This window comes from Rutidosis leptorrhynchoides, chromosome 6 (assembly GCF_046630445.1).
Source record: "Rutidosis leptorrhynchoides isolate AG116_Rl617_1_P2 chromosome 6, CSIRO_AGI_Rlap_v1, whole genome shotgun sequence".
Classification (NCBI taxonomy): Eukaryota; Viridiplantae; Streptophyta; class Magnoliopsida; order Asterales; family Asteraceae; genus Rutidosis; species Rutidosis leptorrhynchoides.
Window position 1 is genome coordinate 133,206,195 of NC_092338.1, and position 14,922 is coordinate 133,221,116.

Sequence of the window (14,922 nt, forward strand, 5' to 3'; positions counted from 1 at the left end):
ACCAAAAATTTAATAACTGAATTTTTTGTGTTAAAAAAAAGGGCGATTTCGTTTATAACCCTTTTCTGTTTCAATATGTGTGTTAATTGGTTTGAGAAGTTTAAGAAAGTTTGGAGGTTATTACGGATTTTATAAATACCTAAAGGACGTAAAGCGTAAATATACATTTCTCGTGAGAAGTTTAGAACAATCTAGGGTCAAGCAGCAAGACAAAAATTCAAATATTTCTTTTCTGTGAACAATATATATATAAACCTCTGAAATGAAACTTCGCGATTAGATTAGATTAGATTGTCCCTCCAATTTTATATTTATATTTTTTTTGCTTCAGAGTTCAAATTTCTCTCAAAAGATCATCGTCGTCAGGTACGTAATTTAAATATTTTTAATTGCGTTAATTATGCATGATCATTTTTTCTTTTTTTTTTTTTTTTTTTTTTTTTTTTTTTTTTTTTTTTTTTTGTGAAAAAGGAGAGATAAGTGCATTTATTTCATTAGTGTTGAAATTGATAGATTTGGATTCATTTATGTGTATAGTTAGGGTTTTTTGGTATCTGTTTACATACACATATAATATATATTTGTAATTTTGTATATGTATATGTCGGGGTGGAATAGTTAATATGAAGATGAAGATTGTAGTCAGTGGCGGAACTAGGATTTTTTTCACCGGTGTCAAAAAAAAAATTTAAAACCGTAACAATTTTTTTAGGCAAAATATGAAGGTTTGGGGAAAAAAATTGAGGTTTTTATACAAATTATGGAGGTTTTCGGACAAAATCTGAATGTTTTTGGGCAAAATTTTAAGGTATTGAGACAAAATATGTAGGTTTTCGTGAAAAAAAATCCACTTGTCCAAAATTGAAAAATTCAAAATTTTTACACTGAAAATTGCAAATCCAGTGGGGCCCCACCCTGTCCCCAAATAGTTTGGCCCTTGATTGTAGTAATTTACTGCTATTATGATTGATTCTGTTTGTGGCAATCGTATTGTGAGGTCACTGGTTAATAAATGAACATTTTTAATCCCTAATTTAGGTGATAATTAAATTAAGAATTTTTTGAATTTCTAGGATCTGTTTATAAAGAATGCAGAGGGAACGGGATAATAGAGACGCACGAGTTCCCCATGACCGATTTGATGGTGATCAGGGTTTCACGTCTCGTAGAAGCATGATATCTAGTCTTCTAGGAGGAAGGGATCCGTTTGATGACCCGTTTTTTACCCGACCTTTTGGGAGTTTGTTCGAGCCTAGTGTATTTGATACACATAGCTCTTTTGATGCTTTGTCACATACGAATGACAGTAGTTCAAAGGGACTAGTTATCGAAGAGTTAGATAGTGATGACGAAAGCGAAATTGAAAAAGGTGGAAATGGTGATTTTGAGGTTAAGGATAATAAAGCTCGCAAAGGTCCTCTTGTAGAACATCCTGATGATGATGGTATCGATAATAAAACTTTCTGACAGCGTTTTGTTTGTAGTTAGAAATCATTATGGGTATGGGTTTGGTATAGAGTGGAATGTGAATGTGTATCATGCTCCCTCCGTCCCAATTTAACAGTCCGATTTTTCTCTTTAGGTTGTCTAAAACTTATAGACCACTTCTAGTAAGAACAACGAGGTGGAGTTCTTTTATACTCTTACTTTATTCATTTAAAACAAAAATGTTAGTAAAAAGTCAGGGGCATAACTATACTAAAAGTACACTGCAATAACGACATTTTTTAAATTGTGTATTTTTTGTTTGTACACTATTGTTGGGACGAAGGAAGTACTATACTAAAAGAGGGTAGAACTGACTCTCCGACCGGTCCTGTGACCAACATGGGGAGGAAAATCACATAACTTATTGTTAATGGGACATGCAAGGATTAAACCTAAGACCTCCGCTTTATGCTGCATGTCCCTCAATCACTAGGCTACCATTCATGGGGACATCATACTATACTAATACCTACCCTATAAATCTATTATTGATCTTGGCTATTTTGAAGCAGAAGTGAAGGATGTCAGCATTAACAAGAACTATAACAGAGTTGAAGGGACGAAATCGCAGAGTCAGAGTGTCAGCTTTAAGAAAGTTACGTATGGTGGTATTAATGGAGCGTACTATACTGCCACAACAGCTAGGAAATCAGGCAGTGACGGAGTAAGTAATTTTGATTTTGTTTTATATTTGTTTGAATTGGGTATGCTGTTTTTGTTATTAATGTGTTATGTGTGGGAATCAGGTAGTTCTGGAAGACAGCAAAGAAGCTGATAAAACCACGGGTCGAGCAACACACAGGATTTCAAAAGGAATACATGATAAGGTGCCTTTATATGTTACCTTTATTAATCGTTCTTTCTTTTATTTTAAGTAGTTATTGAATGAATTGGCCAACTCATAGGGTAGTATATTCTCTTTGACAAGGTTGTATAAGTTGTGAGTCGAGGACAAGTCGGTCTGGACCTTGGAGGGAGGAGTCGGCTGTTGGCCAATATTGACTTTTAGCAATAAATAAGATATAACATATACATTACACATAAATATATCAAACAACATAAAATTTTCAAACATAGATTATATAGCACAAAATCTAATTTTTAAAAAATATAAAGTTTTTTGCCTAATTTGACTTTGACCGACTCAGACCCCCTCAGCCAGACGTTGACCCGAATTTTTTAGCGTAGACCGACTTTTAAGGCGTTTTGGGTGAGTCGAGTTGGGCTAATCCCCAAACCGACACGTCGCCGACTCTTACAAAAGTGCTCATAGATGGCTTGAACACCACTAGGATTTGCTTAAAATAAATATGATTAGCAATCTTTTGGACTCCTATGTAGATCGAAGAAAAATGTTCTTTGTTAGTATCGGATATACATGAAACTGTGAACGTATGGGACAGAATATTAGTTCAATCAAAAGTTCATCAATAAGATATCGAAGTAAACACAGGAAATTCGCATGAGATGTACAAAACAAATATAGTTTGAAGGTTTTCTAGATGGTTAAATTTTATCATACCAACAGATTATGATACACCTAGAGTTTTAAACTTTATCTAATTTATTGTTCGATATTGTAGAAACTAAGTTTTGTGATTTTTTTTAGGGGCATTCTGTCACAAGGAAGCTTGGTACAGATGGGACAGTGGACACAGTGCAGACCCTACACAACCTTGAGGAAGGTAGCATCTCGTACCACATTTATATATTTTAATCTAGCTAATTAGGTGACTGAAATTTAATTTCTGGTTAATCTTCAGATGAGCTGTCTGGTTTTGATGAAGCATGGAATGGTAATGCTGATAGACATTTGCCTGGATGGAATGAAGACTTCAACTTGTTTGGGAGGGCAGGTAATTATCATTACAGATTGTTCTTGTTGAGGGTTTCAAATAGTTGTTGAGGGTTTCAAATATTTGTTTGTGTTCCCATATCATACAACTTTTACAACAATGTTAAAAGAAAAGTTAATATGAATATGCCATGTTTGGTGAGCCTTTGGACCTGAACAAATCGATTATTGGATTGCCCTTCTTCAATATATCGTTTGGACCTGGACAAATTGATTATTGCAACCTTATGTTGTAGCTCAAGTGGTAGTGGCCTAACACGTTTTGTTAGAGGTCAGGAGTTCGACTCCTGGGGACTACAACAATGCACACAAGATTATCCCGTGACTTAGAAATTACCCAAGGTCGCCTTTTGCACATTGCGTTGCGGGGGCAGCGGGGGAGGGGAATTTTACTGGCCATGCCCTCGGATTTGTCCGGGTTTTCTCCAGGGCAACAGTGGGGGGGGTGGGTTATGCAATTGCGGGGGTGGTTTAGTCTCCTTGGGTGATCCCGAACTAATGTTAAAAAAAATGATTATTGTAAATTTCTTGTCGAATTCATTTTTCTTGTGTGGATTGGAGACGATGTTTGCAATACGGCCAATACCAAACCGGATTTTGATAAATGCATTTATTTAGTCTTTTGGGGATATATCTTGATGTTACTAAATGCTTGTACAATACAAATATTACCAATATGAAGCTCAATTTCTTATTGGTTTCACAGGTATCGGTAGTAGCTTGCGACCGTTTGGATTGGGATTTCAGACAGCCGATCGCTCTCATAGCAGTGGAGGGGTGAATAATGACAACGTAGCACGAACAAGTTCTTCAAGTGGTCGACCCAAAAAGGTTGTTACGATCAACATAGAGTGAATGCATCTTGAACGATATGTTCACTCTCGATATGCATACTTTGTTATAGGCAGATGTTGTAGTTTATTAAATACTCTGTAGGTGGTGTGGTATTATTTTGTGTCTATATATAATTGTGTTGTATTAAACATTCATCAATCAAAATTACGTACTATAAGCGAAGATCAAAGAGTAATTTTATTAATGATACCGCAACCCGCATGCGCATTCCATACGATGCGGGCACTCGCTAGCATGCGTGTACCTTGTATGCGGTATGCGGCATGCGGTGATGTATCGAATGCCTTTGTTCCCGGTAACGGCGGTTACTTGGTCATCAAGTCGATATCTTTTTCATAATTATATCCGTGATTCGGGGGAGTTAGTTATGGACGAGATTATCATTATCTTGAATGGTTCTAGAATGAGGGTTTGATTATATATACAAACTCTAATTATCATTCTATGAGCAACCAACTATACGTAACCACCACTTAGTACACATCTTACGTAACAAGCTATCATCGTTATCTTCTCAAGGTTTACAGGTTAGTTGTAACGACCCTGGTTTTTTCATCTTTTATTAATAATGTTTATTATTAATGCTCGCGAATGTATTTCTATACATTTACTTATTATCATACATGACTTTAAATGTCCGACACGTCTTTGTGACACACGAACTTTTCACGAATAATATTTCGGATATTATTTACATTCATGATTAAGTTTTATTAATCATTTTTAATTAACTAAGGTTACTAGTTAATTACTTGGGCTTTGTTGGATTTAATTGTTAACTACTTGAACTTGGGCTTTTATTAATGCTAATGGACTTAGAAGCCTACCCTACATTCTTAATGGACTAGTTAGCCCATATTTATGCAAGTATTACATTATGTTGCAACTAGATAAATTAACTTAGTAAAAATCTAGTTACTTGTTCCATTACACCTTGTTCTCATGCAAACACACCTTATAACCACCTTTTTGAGCCAAATACATGAAGTAACTTGTGGATTTTTCCCCTTCCCCTTCCCCTCTTCTTGTGAAGACCGTCGGCCTTAGTAGGCCTTGGAGAGTGTTTTTGTTTCAAATTTTGTTAACTTATGCACTAGTAACTCATTCCATTTCTCACACACTTCATTCCATACTTCTCATTTTCTCTCTTTTCTCTCAAGACTTGTAAGTAACAAGTTTATTTCTCTTCTTTTCCTCTTGCAAAAACCGTAGCATACCTACATACATCATCATCATCCTTGCTTGTCTTAATACTTGTTCATTATTGTTGATTTGTTACTTGTTCTTAGTTACTATTTACTTACTAGTTGAAAGAATCAAACTCTCTAGTTTATTCTTCATAACATCTTGTTATTCAAGAACATAAAGAACCTAGGAGAATCAAGTTTATGTTTTGATTCTTCCATAAAACTTGTTAAAGAAAGTTCATGTTGTAAAATCATACTTGAATTCATGTTTGTAAACTTAAAGTTTACTTTCTTAAAGATCAAGATCTTGGCTTGAATCTTTAAAGTATGAACAACCATGAACTTGATACTTGTTTATTTAGTTTATTTCTTCACTTCCTTGTACTTTAAATTCGTGATTAATGTTTAATGATCAAGTATTACTAGTTAATCTTGGTCTCATACTTTCTTGAACTAAAGTTAACTCTACAAGTTCAAGAACATGGAAGTTTAACTTTCTAGTTACAACTTCACATACTTATGAAAGATCTAAGTTTCTATAGCTCATGGTCTACTTATTTTGTCATAAATAAAAGCTTGAAAGCTTACATACACTACAAGATGAGAATCTAAGTTTCATAACTTATGGTTCCATTAAAGTAAAGATTCAAGTGTTATAACTTAGGATCTAACTTAATAACTTTAGATCTAGACTTTTGGGTAAGATCTAACTAAGAACTATGTTCTACAACTTAAGATCTTGATTAGTTAGTTTACTTTCAAGTTTGTAGCTTAATATTACTTTTAGAGTTCATGTATGTGTCGGATCTAAGATCTTGATGTAACTGTTGGTCCCTTGATAACAACAGGAGTATTGTAGAGGGGGGGGGGGGGGGGGGGGTGAATACAATTTCTTTTCAATTAACTAAACAGTTAAACTTGATTAGTATTCAAACAAGCAAATAAATAGAGTCACATGTAATTTTCAACAGTTATTCTTTATTGATTGAATCACAAAGAATCACAACTATCCTTGGCGGAATGATAGTTGGTTGATACAGATTACCTAGATTATAGCTAAGAGGTAAACTAACAGCTATTACACGTTTTGACTCTATAAAATAAACCCACACCACTAGTTGTAACAATAGTGGATACAACAATTTATAGTAATCCTATTAACCGTGTAATAGTTCTATTGTCCACTGGTACATAGGATGTCTGTACTTGTGAAGACAACTATATCAGAGAGCATGCTCTCTTCTTTTCTCTTTGGTGGCTATTTGCAGGAACACCCCAATTCGGTTTAGCACCACTATTTGATTAAACAAATAGAATGTTGTGTTCCCTAGGTGATGACAAAGTATAACCCATGTCTGCACATGCGTTAACCTTCTGCATTCCCACGTGGTCTTGTAAGGTCACTTGTCAGCCGCCGACGCGTGTCCTTTTCTGTTCAACTTTGTCTTTGACTTCTGTTGAATAGTACCATTGATGTAGACCACTCGGGAAACGACTATGCTTATAATGGAGCATAGCTGTCTTGTGTAGTGAGCTGCATTCCAGCTGTGCTGGTTCTTCATTGCTGAGCCACTTCATGTTCTTGAATTGCTGAGTACACATCCTGTGCTGATTGAAGAACACTGTCTACCTTGTGCTGGTAGACTGAGCAGCAAACTAAACACTCGACACAGCTATATCTGCTGTCCATACATAAACAAACTTGTGCTGACTGCACATAACACTTTAGTGCAAATAAATTACAGTTTTGTCATAATTAAATCCTTAATTATTTTGGGGACTCAACAATCTCCCCCTATTTGATGATGACAAAACCTATGACATGTAGAGAAAACACTAAAGTCAGCATGGAGGGACCAAAAAAAATAGGCAGTAAATTTGTCCCTTTTTAAGTTTGTTTTGGGATCTTTTGCTGAGTTATTCATATCTTATAATTTGATATGATTTTGAAGATAAACTCATTTCACTTTCATTGCAACACAATATGTACAGTAATTACAACAACAGCAGAACGAAAAGTGAATTAAACAAAAGCTACAATTTGAGCACATAGGAGACTATCTATCTTTATCTTTTTCTTGTTCTTCTTCAGATAGCTCCTCTTGTTTGATTCTCCAGGCTTCAGGGAACAGATAAGGTAACTCAGCAGGGTCAAACACAGGGATATGAGGAGGTAGAATGATGGGGCCTTTTCCGGTTGGTCCTTCACCAGTGGATTTCTTTCCTTTAGGTTTTTGAGAGAGGACTTCATCTACATTCACCACTGGTGCATTTCCAAACCTTGTTGCTTTCTTGAAGAGCTGTTGGAGTTCAGATTTAAGTGTATTTTTGATAGCACTTTCACCTTTACCAATGAAATACTCCAAGATCTCCATCCATTCACTAAATCCAAGGGATCTTAACTCATCATAGTTTATTCTTTCTTGAACTTTATTCTCCCTTACGATATTGAACGCTCTTTTTGACCCTCTGTTTACTTTGATGATCCTGCTGGGATTGGATCTTCTATTCATTACATCACCATACCTACTCCTATAATAATGATCATGAAATTCACTGGTACGAACAGATTCTATAGGAGCAGTAGCAGGTGCTTTCTCAGCAGCTTCAATCTTATCAAATGCCTTATCCTGTTCTTTGACAATGGCTTTGGCTAATTCTAGAGACTCAGCCTCTTGCTTTCTATCAGCAGTCAATTTGTCTTCTATATCCTGGAGCCTTACCCTCTCAGCGAGTTCAGCATCAGCAGCCTCCCTTCTTTGAATTTCAGATTGTAGTCCCAACAAATACTCGTCGGCAGTGATTTTCAGGGATTTTGTTGTTTCAATCATCTTTCTACCCTCTTCAGTTCTAAGGGCAGCACGATACTCCCTTAGATCCATACCCAGCTGGTGAGCCTCTTGAAATTGAGCTTTCTCCTCATCAGTAGAGAGCCTTTGACCACTGTTGTTCAAGTATACACCAATTTCAATGCCATAAGTCAAGGCAGTGATGTAGAGTGGCTGATCAAGGGGATGATGCAGCAATCTAACTTGGCGTATCCTTTCATTGATAGCAGCTTGTCTTTGCTCAAGCAATTCCTGTACAGTGATCTCCAGCCGGTAAGCATCTCTTTCATCTGGATTCATTTTAAATAAGTCTGGCTCACCACGGGTAACTGAATCATCTTCCCAAGTTCTGTGTTTACCATGACGTTTTGGGGAAGATGGAGGATACATGATTGATTCACCTATGCCAGATGAACTCACTGGAAACTGATTGACACGATTATCCTTTGTTTTGTTAAAATAGGTGAGGGTCTGGGGAGAGATAGGTGATTGAACAAATAAATGATCTCCACAACCCTAGACTGTAAAGTCAGCAGGATTAACCGTATCATCATCAGGATTAGTGTAGTGACCCGACCAAATCATGTTTGACGGCGCCGACTACTTAGGTCCCGTTACGTGGTCATAAGTCTTTATCATGAAGTTTGACCAAAATATGTCGCATTTATTTCATAAGTAAAAGGATGTTTCAAGTTTACAAATGTAGTTCAAAAGACTAGTTACATTACAATGTTTAACGTACGAATGAAACCTATGCGACACAATTTAAAGTAGCCAAAAGGCACTCCAACTATGCATGTATACACGACATCCAAGCAAGTATCAAAAGTAATGAGCGGAAGCATGTATCACACAAATGTTCAAGGACCTGAGAAAAACATAGAAATCTGTCAACGAAAACGTTGGTGAAATCATAGGTTTGAGTAAGTAAGTACAAGTGAACCACAAGATTTGTAACATCGATATAATAGTAATACATTCCAAAAGTTTGTTTCACGAGCAACCAATTATCAATGCTTAACTTTCCTTCCATAGAACCCCATCACAATAGTGTTAGAACATACACTGTTTCACGAAAATATATTTCATTCGTAAACGGTAGCGAACCGTTTGAATGAGGGTTTGTCAAACCCATATGGATCCATACAACATAAGTTCTCGCTTACACCCGGCAAGTGTAACTAATGATAATCGAATTGAGGATTTTGTTCTAAACTCGTATGTAGAATGTTTGTTTTCCTGTACTTGTGTTCACTTAGTAAAAGAAATGTTTATGTTTTCTCATCCCAAATGTAAGTTCAAAAAAAAAAGAGTAAAAGTGGGACTATGATCTCACCTTGAGTGCACGTACGAAAAGTACTTCACAAAATAACGTGTGCGAAGGATAGTGCTAGTCTTGACCTAAATAAATAGGTCGTATCAATAACGGTAAACACGATAGGTCAAAGATGTTCAATTAGTCCTATGGCTCGTTACGACTCGATTATGTAGCATGTGAAATCAAATTGTCAAGTTTCATGCAAGATACAAGTATATAAACAAGTTAGGAAGGTTGCATAATCATTTGGTTAAGTTTGACAAAAAGTCAAACTTTGGTCGGTCAAAGTCAACACGTTCGGGTCGGGTCCCGAACTATTTTTCTGAGGTTTTTAATCATGTATGAGCATGTTAGAACAAGTTACATGTGAATCGGAGGTGCGTAGCATAGCAAACATTATTCGAAAATTGACAAAGTTGGACAGACCACTTTGGCGCGCCGCGCGGGTATATGGCGCGCCGCGCCATTACCTGTGCAGAGAATTCTGGCAGTTTTTAAGTTTTATGCACGAACCTAACTTCAAACAATCACCATTTATGATCCGCAAACAATCAAGACAAGTATCTTATACCGTTGGGAAGGTAATTTGACGAGGAAAACAACTAAACACATTTCATCAATCAATCTACCTATTACAACAACCAAAACCGCATCTAATGCTTAACATTAACCGCATACAAGTTCATAAATGCAATTCAATGATTCGGGCAACCAATTTACATGAATGATATGCCGTTTCGAAGGTAATCAAGCATACAATCCAACTAAACACTTACCAATAATAATCCATGGCATTCAATGCATCAAAAGTCCATTTCAAGTTCATCAAACCCTAACCCAAATTCACCAAAATCATAAATCAAGTTCATGAACTTTTCTAAAGCAACCTACACATCAAATTGAAGCTAGTGATACTAGGAACACAATTAGAACATGAACTTTTAACATCTAACAACATATGATCATCCAAAACTCAAGAACAACACACCAAAATTCAAGTTCATGCTAGTTACTTCAAAACAACAAGATCGAGCATACAATTCATATATTCATGTTAGACTTGAGCCATAGACACTAATTAACACTTTTATAAGTTAAAAACATCAAGAACACAAAATCTAGTGATTTTAGAAAGTTACCCAAACTTGATGAAATCGGTATGGAATCGAAGAGGAAGATGAGAGGATTCCTAATATGCAATTTGTTTAGATGGATGCTTGCTCGATTTGATTTAGATGATGAATCCTTGAAGTGGTGTTTGAGAGATTTGGTGAAAGTGTTAGAGAAAAAGGAAAAAGAAAAAGAATTAATGAATGGATGAGAGTGAAGGGTTGACTAGTTGACCTAGTCACCTCTTTGCTCTCTTGGCAACAATGGTCCCTCTAGTTCGGTTGCGGGTGCGTGAATTACCTAAACGAGATATTTTAAAACACGTATTAACGAGGGATGTCATAATCATATAACGGACTTTAAATAGTTAAACGGAAAAGTAAACGGAAAAAGGCGGGATGTTACATTACCTACTCCTTAAAAGAAATTTCGTCCCGAAATTTAAGTAGGCGTAGTAGTTGTTGTTTCTTCCTCGAAATTTTGCGTTTCCGGAATCGGGAATAAGTGAGGGTATTTCTTTTGCATTTGATCTTGCCTTTTCCAAGTAAACTCGGGTCCTCTTTTGGCATTCCAACGGACTTTAACAATCGGAATTCGGCTTTGTTTCAATGTCTTGACGGAGGTGTCCACAATTTCAACCGGTTCCTCAACAAAATGAAGTTTGTCATCAATAGTGAGTTCCTCGAGAGGAATGACGATATCGGGTTCGGCAAGGCACTTTTTCAAGTTAGATACATGGAAAGTAGGATGAACGGAGTTCAATTGAGGCGGAAGATCTAAACGATAAGCAACGGTTCCAATACGCTCCAAGATTTCGAAAGGACCAATATACCGTGGATTTAGCTTCCCGCGTTTCCCAAAACAAATTACACCTTTCCAAGGTGCGACTTTTAACATTACTCGGTCACCGACTTGAAATTCGAGGTCGTTGCGTCGTTTGTCGGTATAACTCTTTTGACGACTCCGGGCCGTCCGAAGCCTATCTCGGATTTGAACGATCTTCTCGGTTGTTTCATGAATAAGTTCGGGACCGGTGATTTGTTTGTCGCCTAATTCGGCCCAACAAAGAGGTGAACGACATTTTCGGCCATATAGTGCTTCAAAAGGTGCGGCTTTAATACTCGCGTGATAACTATTGTTGTAAGAGAACTCGGCGAGAGGTAAGTGCTTGTCCCAAGCTTTTCCAAAATCAACCACGCAAGCTCGTAACATGTCCTCTAAAGTTTGAATTGTGCGTTCGCTTTGCCCATCGATTTGAGGATGATATGCGGTGCTCATGTCTAAACGCGTTCCCAATGCTTCTTGTAAAGTACGCCAAAATCTGGAAACAAAATGGCCATCTCGGTCGGAGATAATCGATAAAGGTACACCGTGTCGGGCTATGATCTCCTTGATGTAAAGTTGTGCAAGTTTCTCCATTTTGTCGGTCTCCTTCATGGCGAGAAAGTGTGCGGATTTGGTGAGACGGTCAACAATAACCCAAATGGTATCATAACCGCCCGTAGTTTTTGGTAGCTTGGTGATAAAATCCATCGTTATCCTTTCCCACTTCCATTGCGGAATCTCGGGTTGTTGAAGTAGTCCGGACGGTCTTTGGTGTTCGGCTTTGACTTTGGAACATGTCAAACACTTGGAAACATAAGTAGCTACGTCCCTTTTGATGTTCGGTCACCAATATAGTTGTTTAAGGTCGTGGTACATCTTATTGGCACCGGGGTGAATCGAGTATCGTGACTTATGGGCTTCATCTAAAATAAGGCTTCGTAGGTCCCCATAACTAGGCACCCAAATCCTTCAGGCGTAATATCGGAGTCCGGTCTCCCTAATTTCGAATCGAGAGACGAGAATGTTCAAGAGCTCGTGTGAAAGGTTTCCACCCTTGAGAGCCTCATCTTGGGCTACCCGAATTTGGCTATTAAGGTTTGTGTGGATGGTGATGTTTAAGGCTCGGACACGAAGAGGCACCGCTCTTTGTTTTCGACTTAAGGCATCGGCTACTACATTTGCCTTTCCGGGATGGTAACGAAGCTCGCAATCGTAATCGTTTAAAGTTTCAATCCACCGTCGTTGTCTCATGTTTAGTTGCTTTTGATCGAAGATGTGTTGAAGGCTTTTGTGATCGGTGAAGATAGTACTCTTGGTTCCATAAAGATAGTGTCTCCACATTTTAAGTGCAAAGACAACGGCTCCGAGTTCGAGATCATGAGTCGTGTAATTCCGTTCATGAATTTTTAGTTGTCGAGAGGCATAAGCAATGACTTTCTTCCGTTGCATCAATACACACCCAAAACCATGTTTCGAGGCATCACAATATACAACAAAATCATCATTGCCTTCGGGAAGTGACAAGATAGGAGCGGTGGTTAGCTTTGTCTTCAAGATTTGAAACGCGGATTCTTGCTCGGTCGCCCAAATGAATTTATTTCCCTTGTGAGTTAATGCGGTTAGAGGACGTGCAACCAAAGAGAAGTTTTCGATGAATCTACGATAGTACCCGGCGAGACCCAAGAATTGACGAATGTGAGTAGGAGTAGTAGGAGTCTCCCATTTACTAATGGCTTCGATTTTCGTGGGATCGACTTTAATACCTTGATCACTTACAACATGACCAAGAAATTGAACTTCCTTCAACCAAAATTCACACTTGGAGAATTTGGCATAAAGTCGTTCTTGTCTCAAGAGTTCAAGCACAAGTCGGAGATGTTCCTCGTGTTCTTCTTCGCTTTTCGAATAGACTAAAATATCATCGATGAACACGATAACGAATTTGTCAAGATACGGTTTGCACACGCGGTTCATAAGATCCATGAACACCGCCGGTGCGTTAGTGAGACCAAATGGCATGACAAGGAATTCATAACTACCATAACGAGTCCGGAAAGCGGTTTTGGAGACATCTTCCCCCTTAACCCTCAATTGATGATAACCCGAGCGGAGATTGATTTTTGAATATACACAAGACCCTTGTAATTGATCAAAGAGGTCATCGATGCGAGGGAGAGGATATCGATTCTTAACCGTCAATTTGTTTAGTTCACGATAGTCAATGCACATTCATAGGGATCCGTCTTTCTTTTTAACAAACAAAATCGGAGCGCCCCAAGGTGAATGGCTAGGTTGGATAAAACCACGATCAAGTAGTTCTTGGATTTGACTTTGCAATTCTTGCATTTCGGATGGAGCGAGTCTATATGGTGCACGTGCTACGGGTGCGGCTCCCGGAATAAGATTGATTTGGAATTCAACCGGTCGATGAGGTGGAAGACCCGGCAATTCATCGGGAAATACATCGGAATAGTCACTAATAATTGGCACATCATCGATGTGCTTCTCATCGGACTCGACTTTCTTAACGTGAGCAAGGATCGCAAAACAACCCTTACGGAGTAGTTTTCTAACTTTAATACACGAAACGAGGATGAGTCCGGTGCAACTCTTATCGCCATAGACGATCAAAGGTTCACCATTCTCGATAGGGATTCGGATTGCGTTAAGATCACAAAGGATGTGAGATTTCATTTTGGCTAGCCAATTCATACCGATTATTACATCGAAGCTCCCTAGTTCCATGGGTATCAAGTCAATTTCAAACTCATTACCTAAAATGTTTAACGTACACCCCCGGTAATATGTGTCGGCACTCAATAGTTTTCCGTTGGCCACTTCAATGGTATAAGTGGTATCTAGTGGACGTAGTGGAGTATTAAAAGAATGAGTCAAAGTCTTGGATACAAAACTCTTATCGGCACCCGAATCGAATAAACAAGTAACATAAGTGTTGTTGAGAAGAAACGTACCCGTGACTAATTCATTATCATCTCGGGCTTCCTCGGTGTTGATGTTGAAAGCTCGGCCGCGCGTATTGGTGTTATCTTTCCTCTTCGGGCATGCATTTCTATAATGGCCCGTTTGGCCACATTCATAACAAGTGCCCGTTTTTGGTGTATTGGGCCCTTTTCGAGCGATGGGGGCAACACTTTTACATTCATTGGCCTTATGACCAACTCCTTGGCACCGGTGGCAAATTAACTTGCCACATTCACCAAAGTGATGTTTGTTGCATTTGTTGCAAAGGGGTAGGTTCCCGGCATAACCCTTCTTGCCGTCGGAGGTGTAAGGCTTCTTAGCAAAGTTGTTGTTGCTTGATTGGGAGGGTTCCCACTTTCTTTTGTTGCCGCCCGATTTATCCTCGGCCTTAGGTGCCGGAACTACGATTTCGTCAACCGTTTCTATCAATTTGCGGGCCATGTTCAAAGCTTCTTGATGATTAGTGGGTTTGGA

At 38.1% G+C, this 14,922-nt stretch overlaps 1 protein-coding gene across 1 annotated transcript; it reads left to right on the top strand.

Moving 5' to 3' along the window:
* Positions 1-274: 274 nt before the first annotated feature.
* On the top strand, positions 275-4,351 carry LOC139855592 (uncharacterized). The gene is made up of 7 exons (XM_071844831.1): positions 275-366; positions 1,074-1,444; positions 2,001-2,152; positions 2,235-2,315; positions 3,098-3,173; positions 3,252-3,344; positions 4,050-4,351. The coding sequence occupies exons 2-7, from the start codon at positions 1,090-1,092 to the stop codon at positions 4,196-4,198; spliced, it is 906 nt and encodes a 301-aa protein (XP_071700932.1). The 5' UTR covers positions 275-366; positions 1,074-1,089; the 3' UTR covers positions 4,199-4,351.
* Positions 4,352-14,922: the final 10,571 nt, after the last annotated feature.

Coding starts and splice junctions, on each gene's coding strand:
- LOC139855592 (XM_071844831.1), top strand. CDS start 1,090: ATGCAGAGGGAACGGGATAATAGAGACGCACGAGTTCCCCATGACCGA. Junction 1,445..2,000: donor AGAACATCCTGATGATGATG/GTATCGATAATA, acceptor ATTTTGAAGCAG/AAGTGAAGGATGTCAGCATT. Junction 3,174..3,251: donor CCTACACAACCTTGAGGAAG/GTAGCATCTCGT, acceptor GTTAATCTTCAG/ATGAGCTGTCTGGTTTTGAT.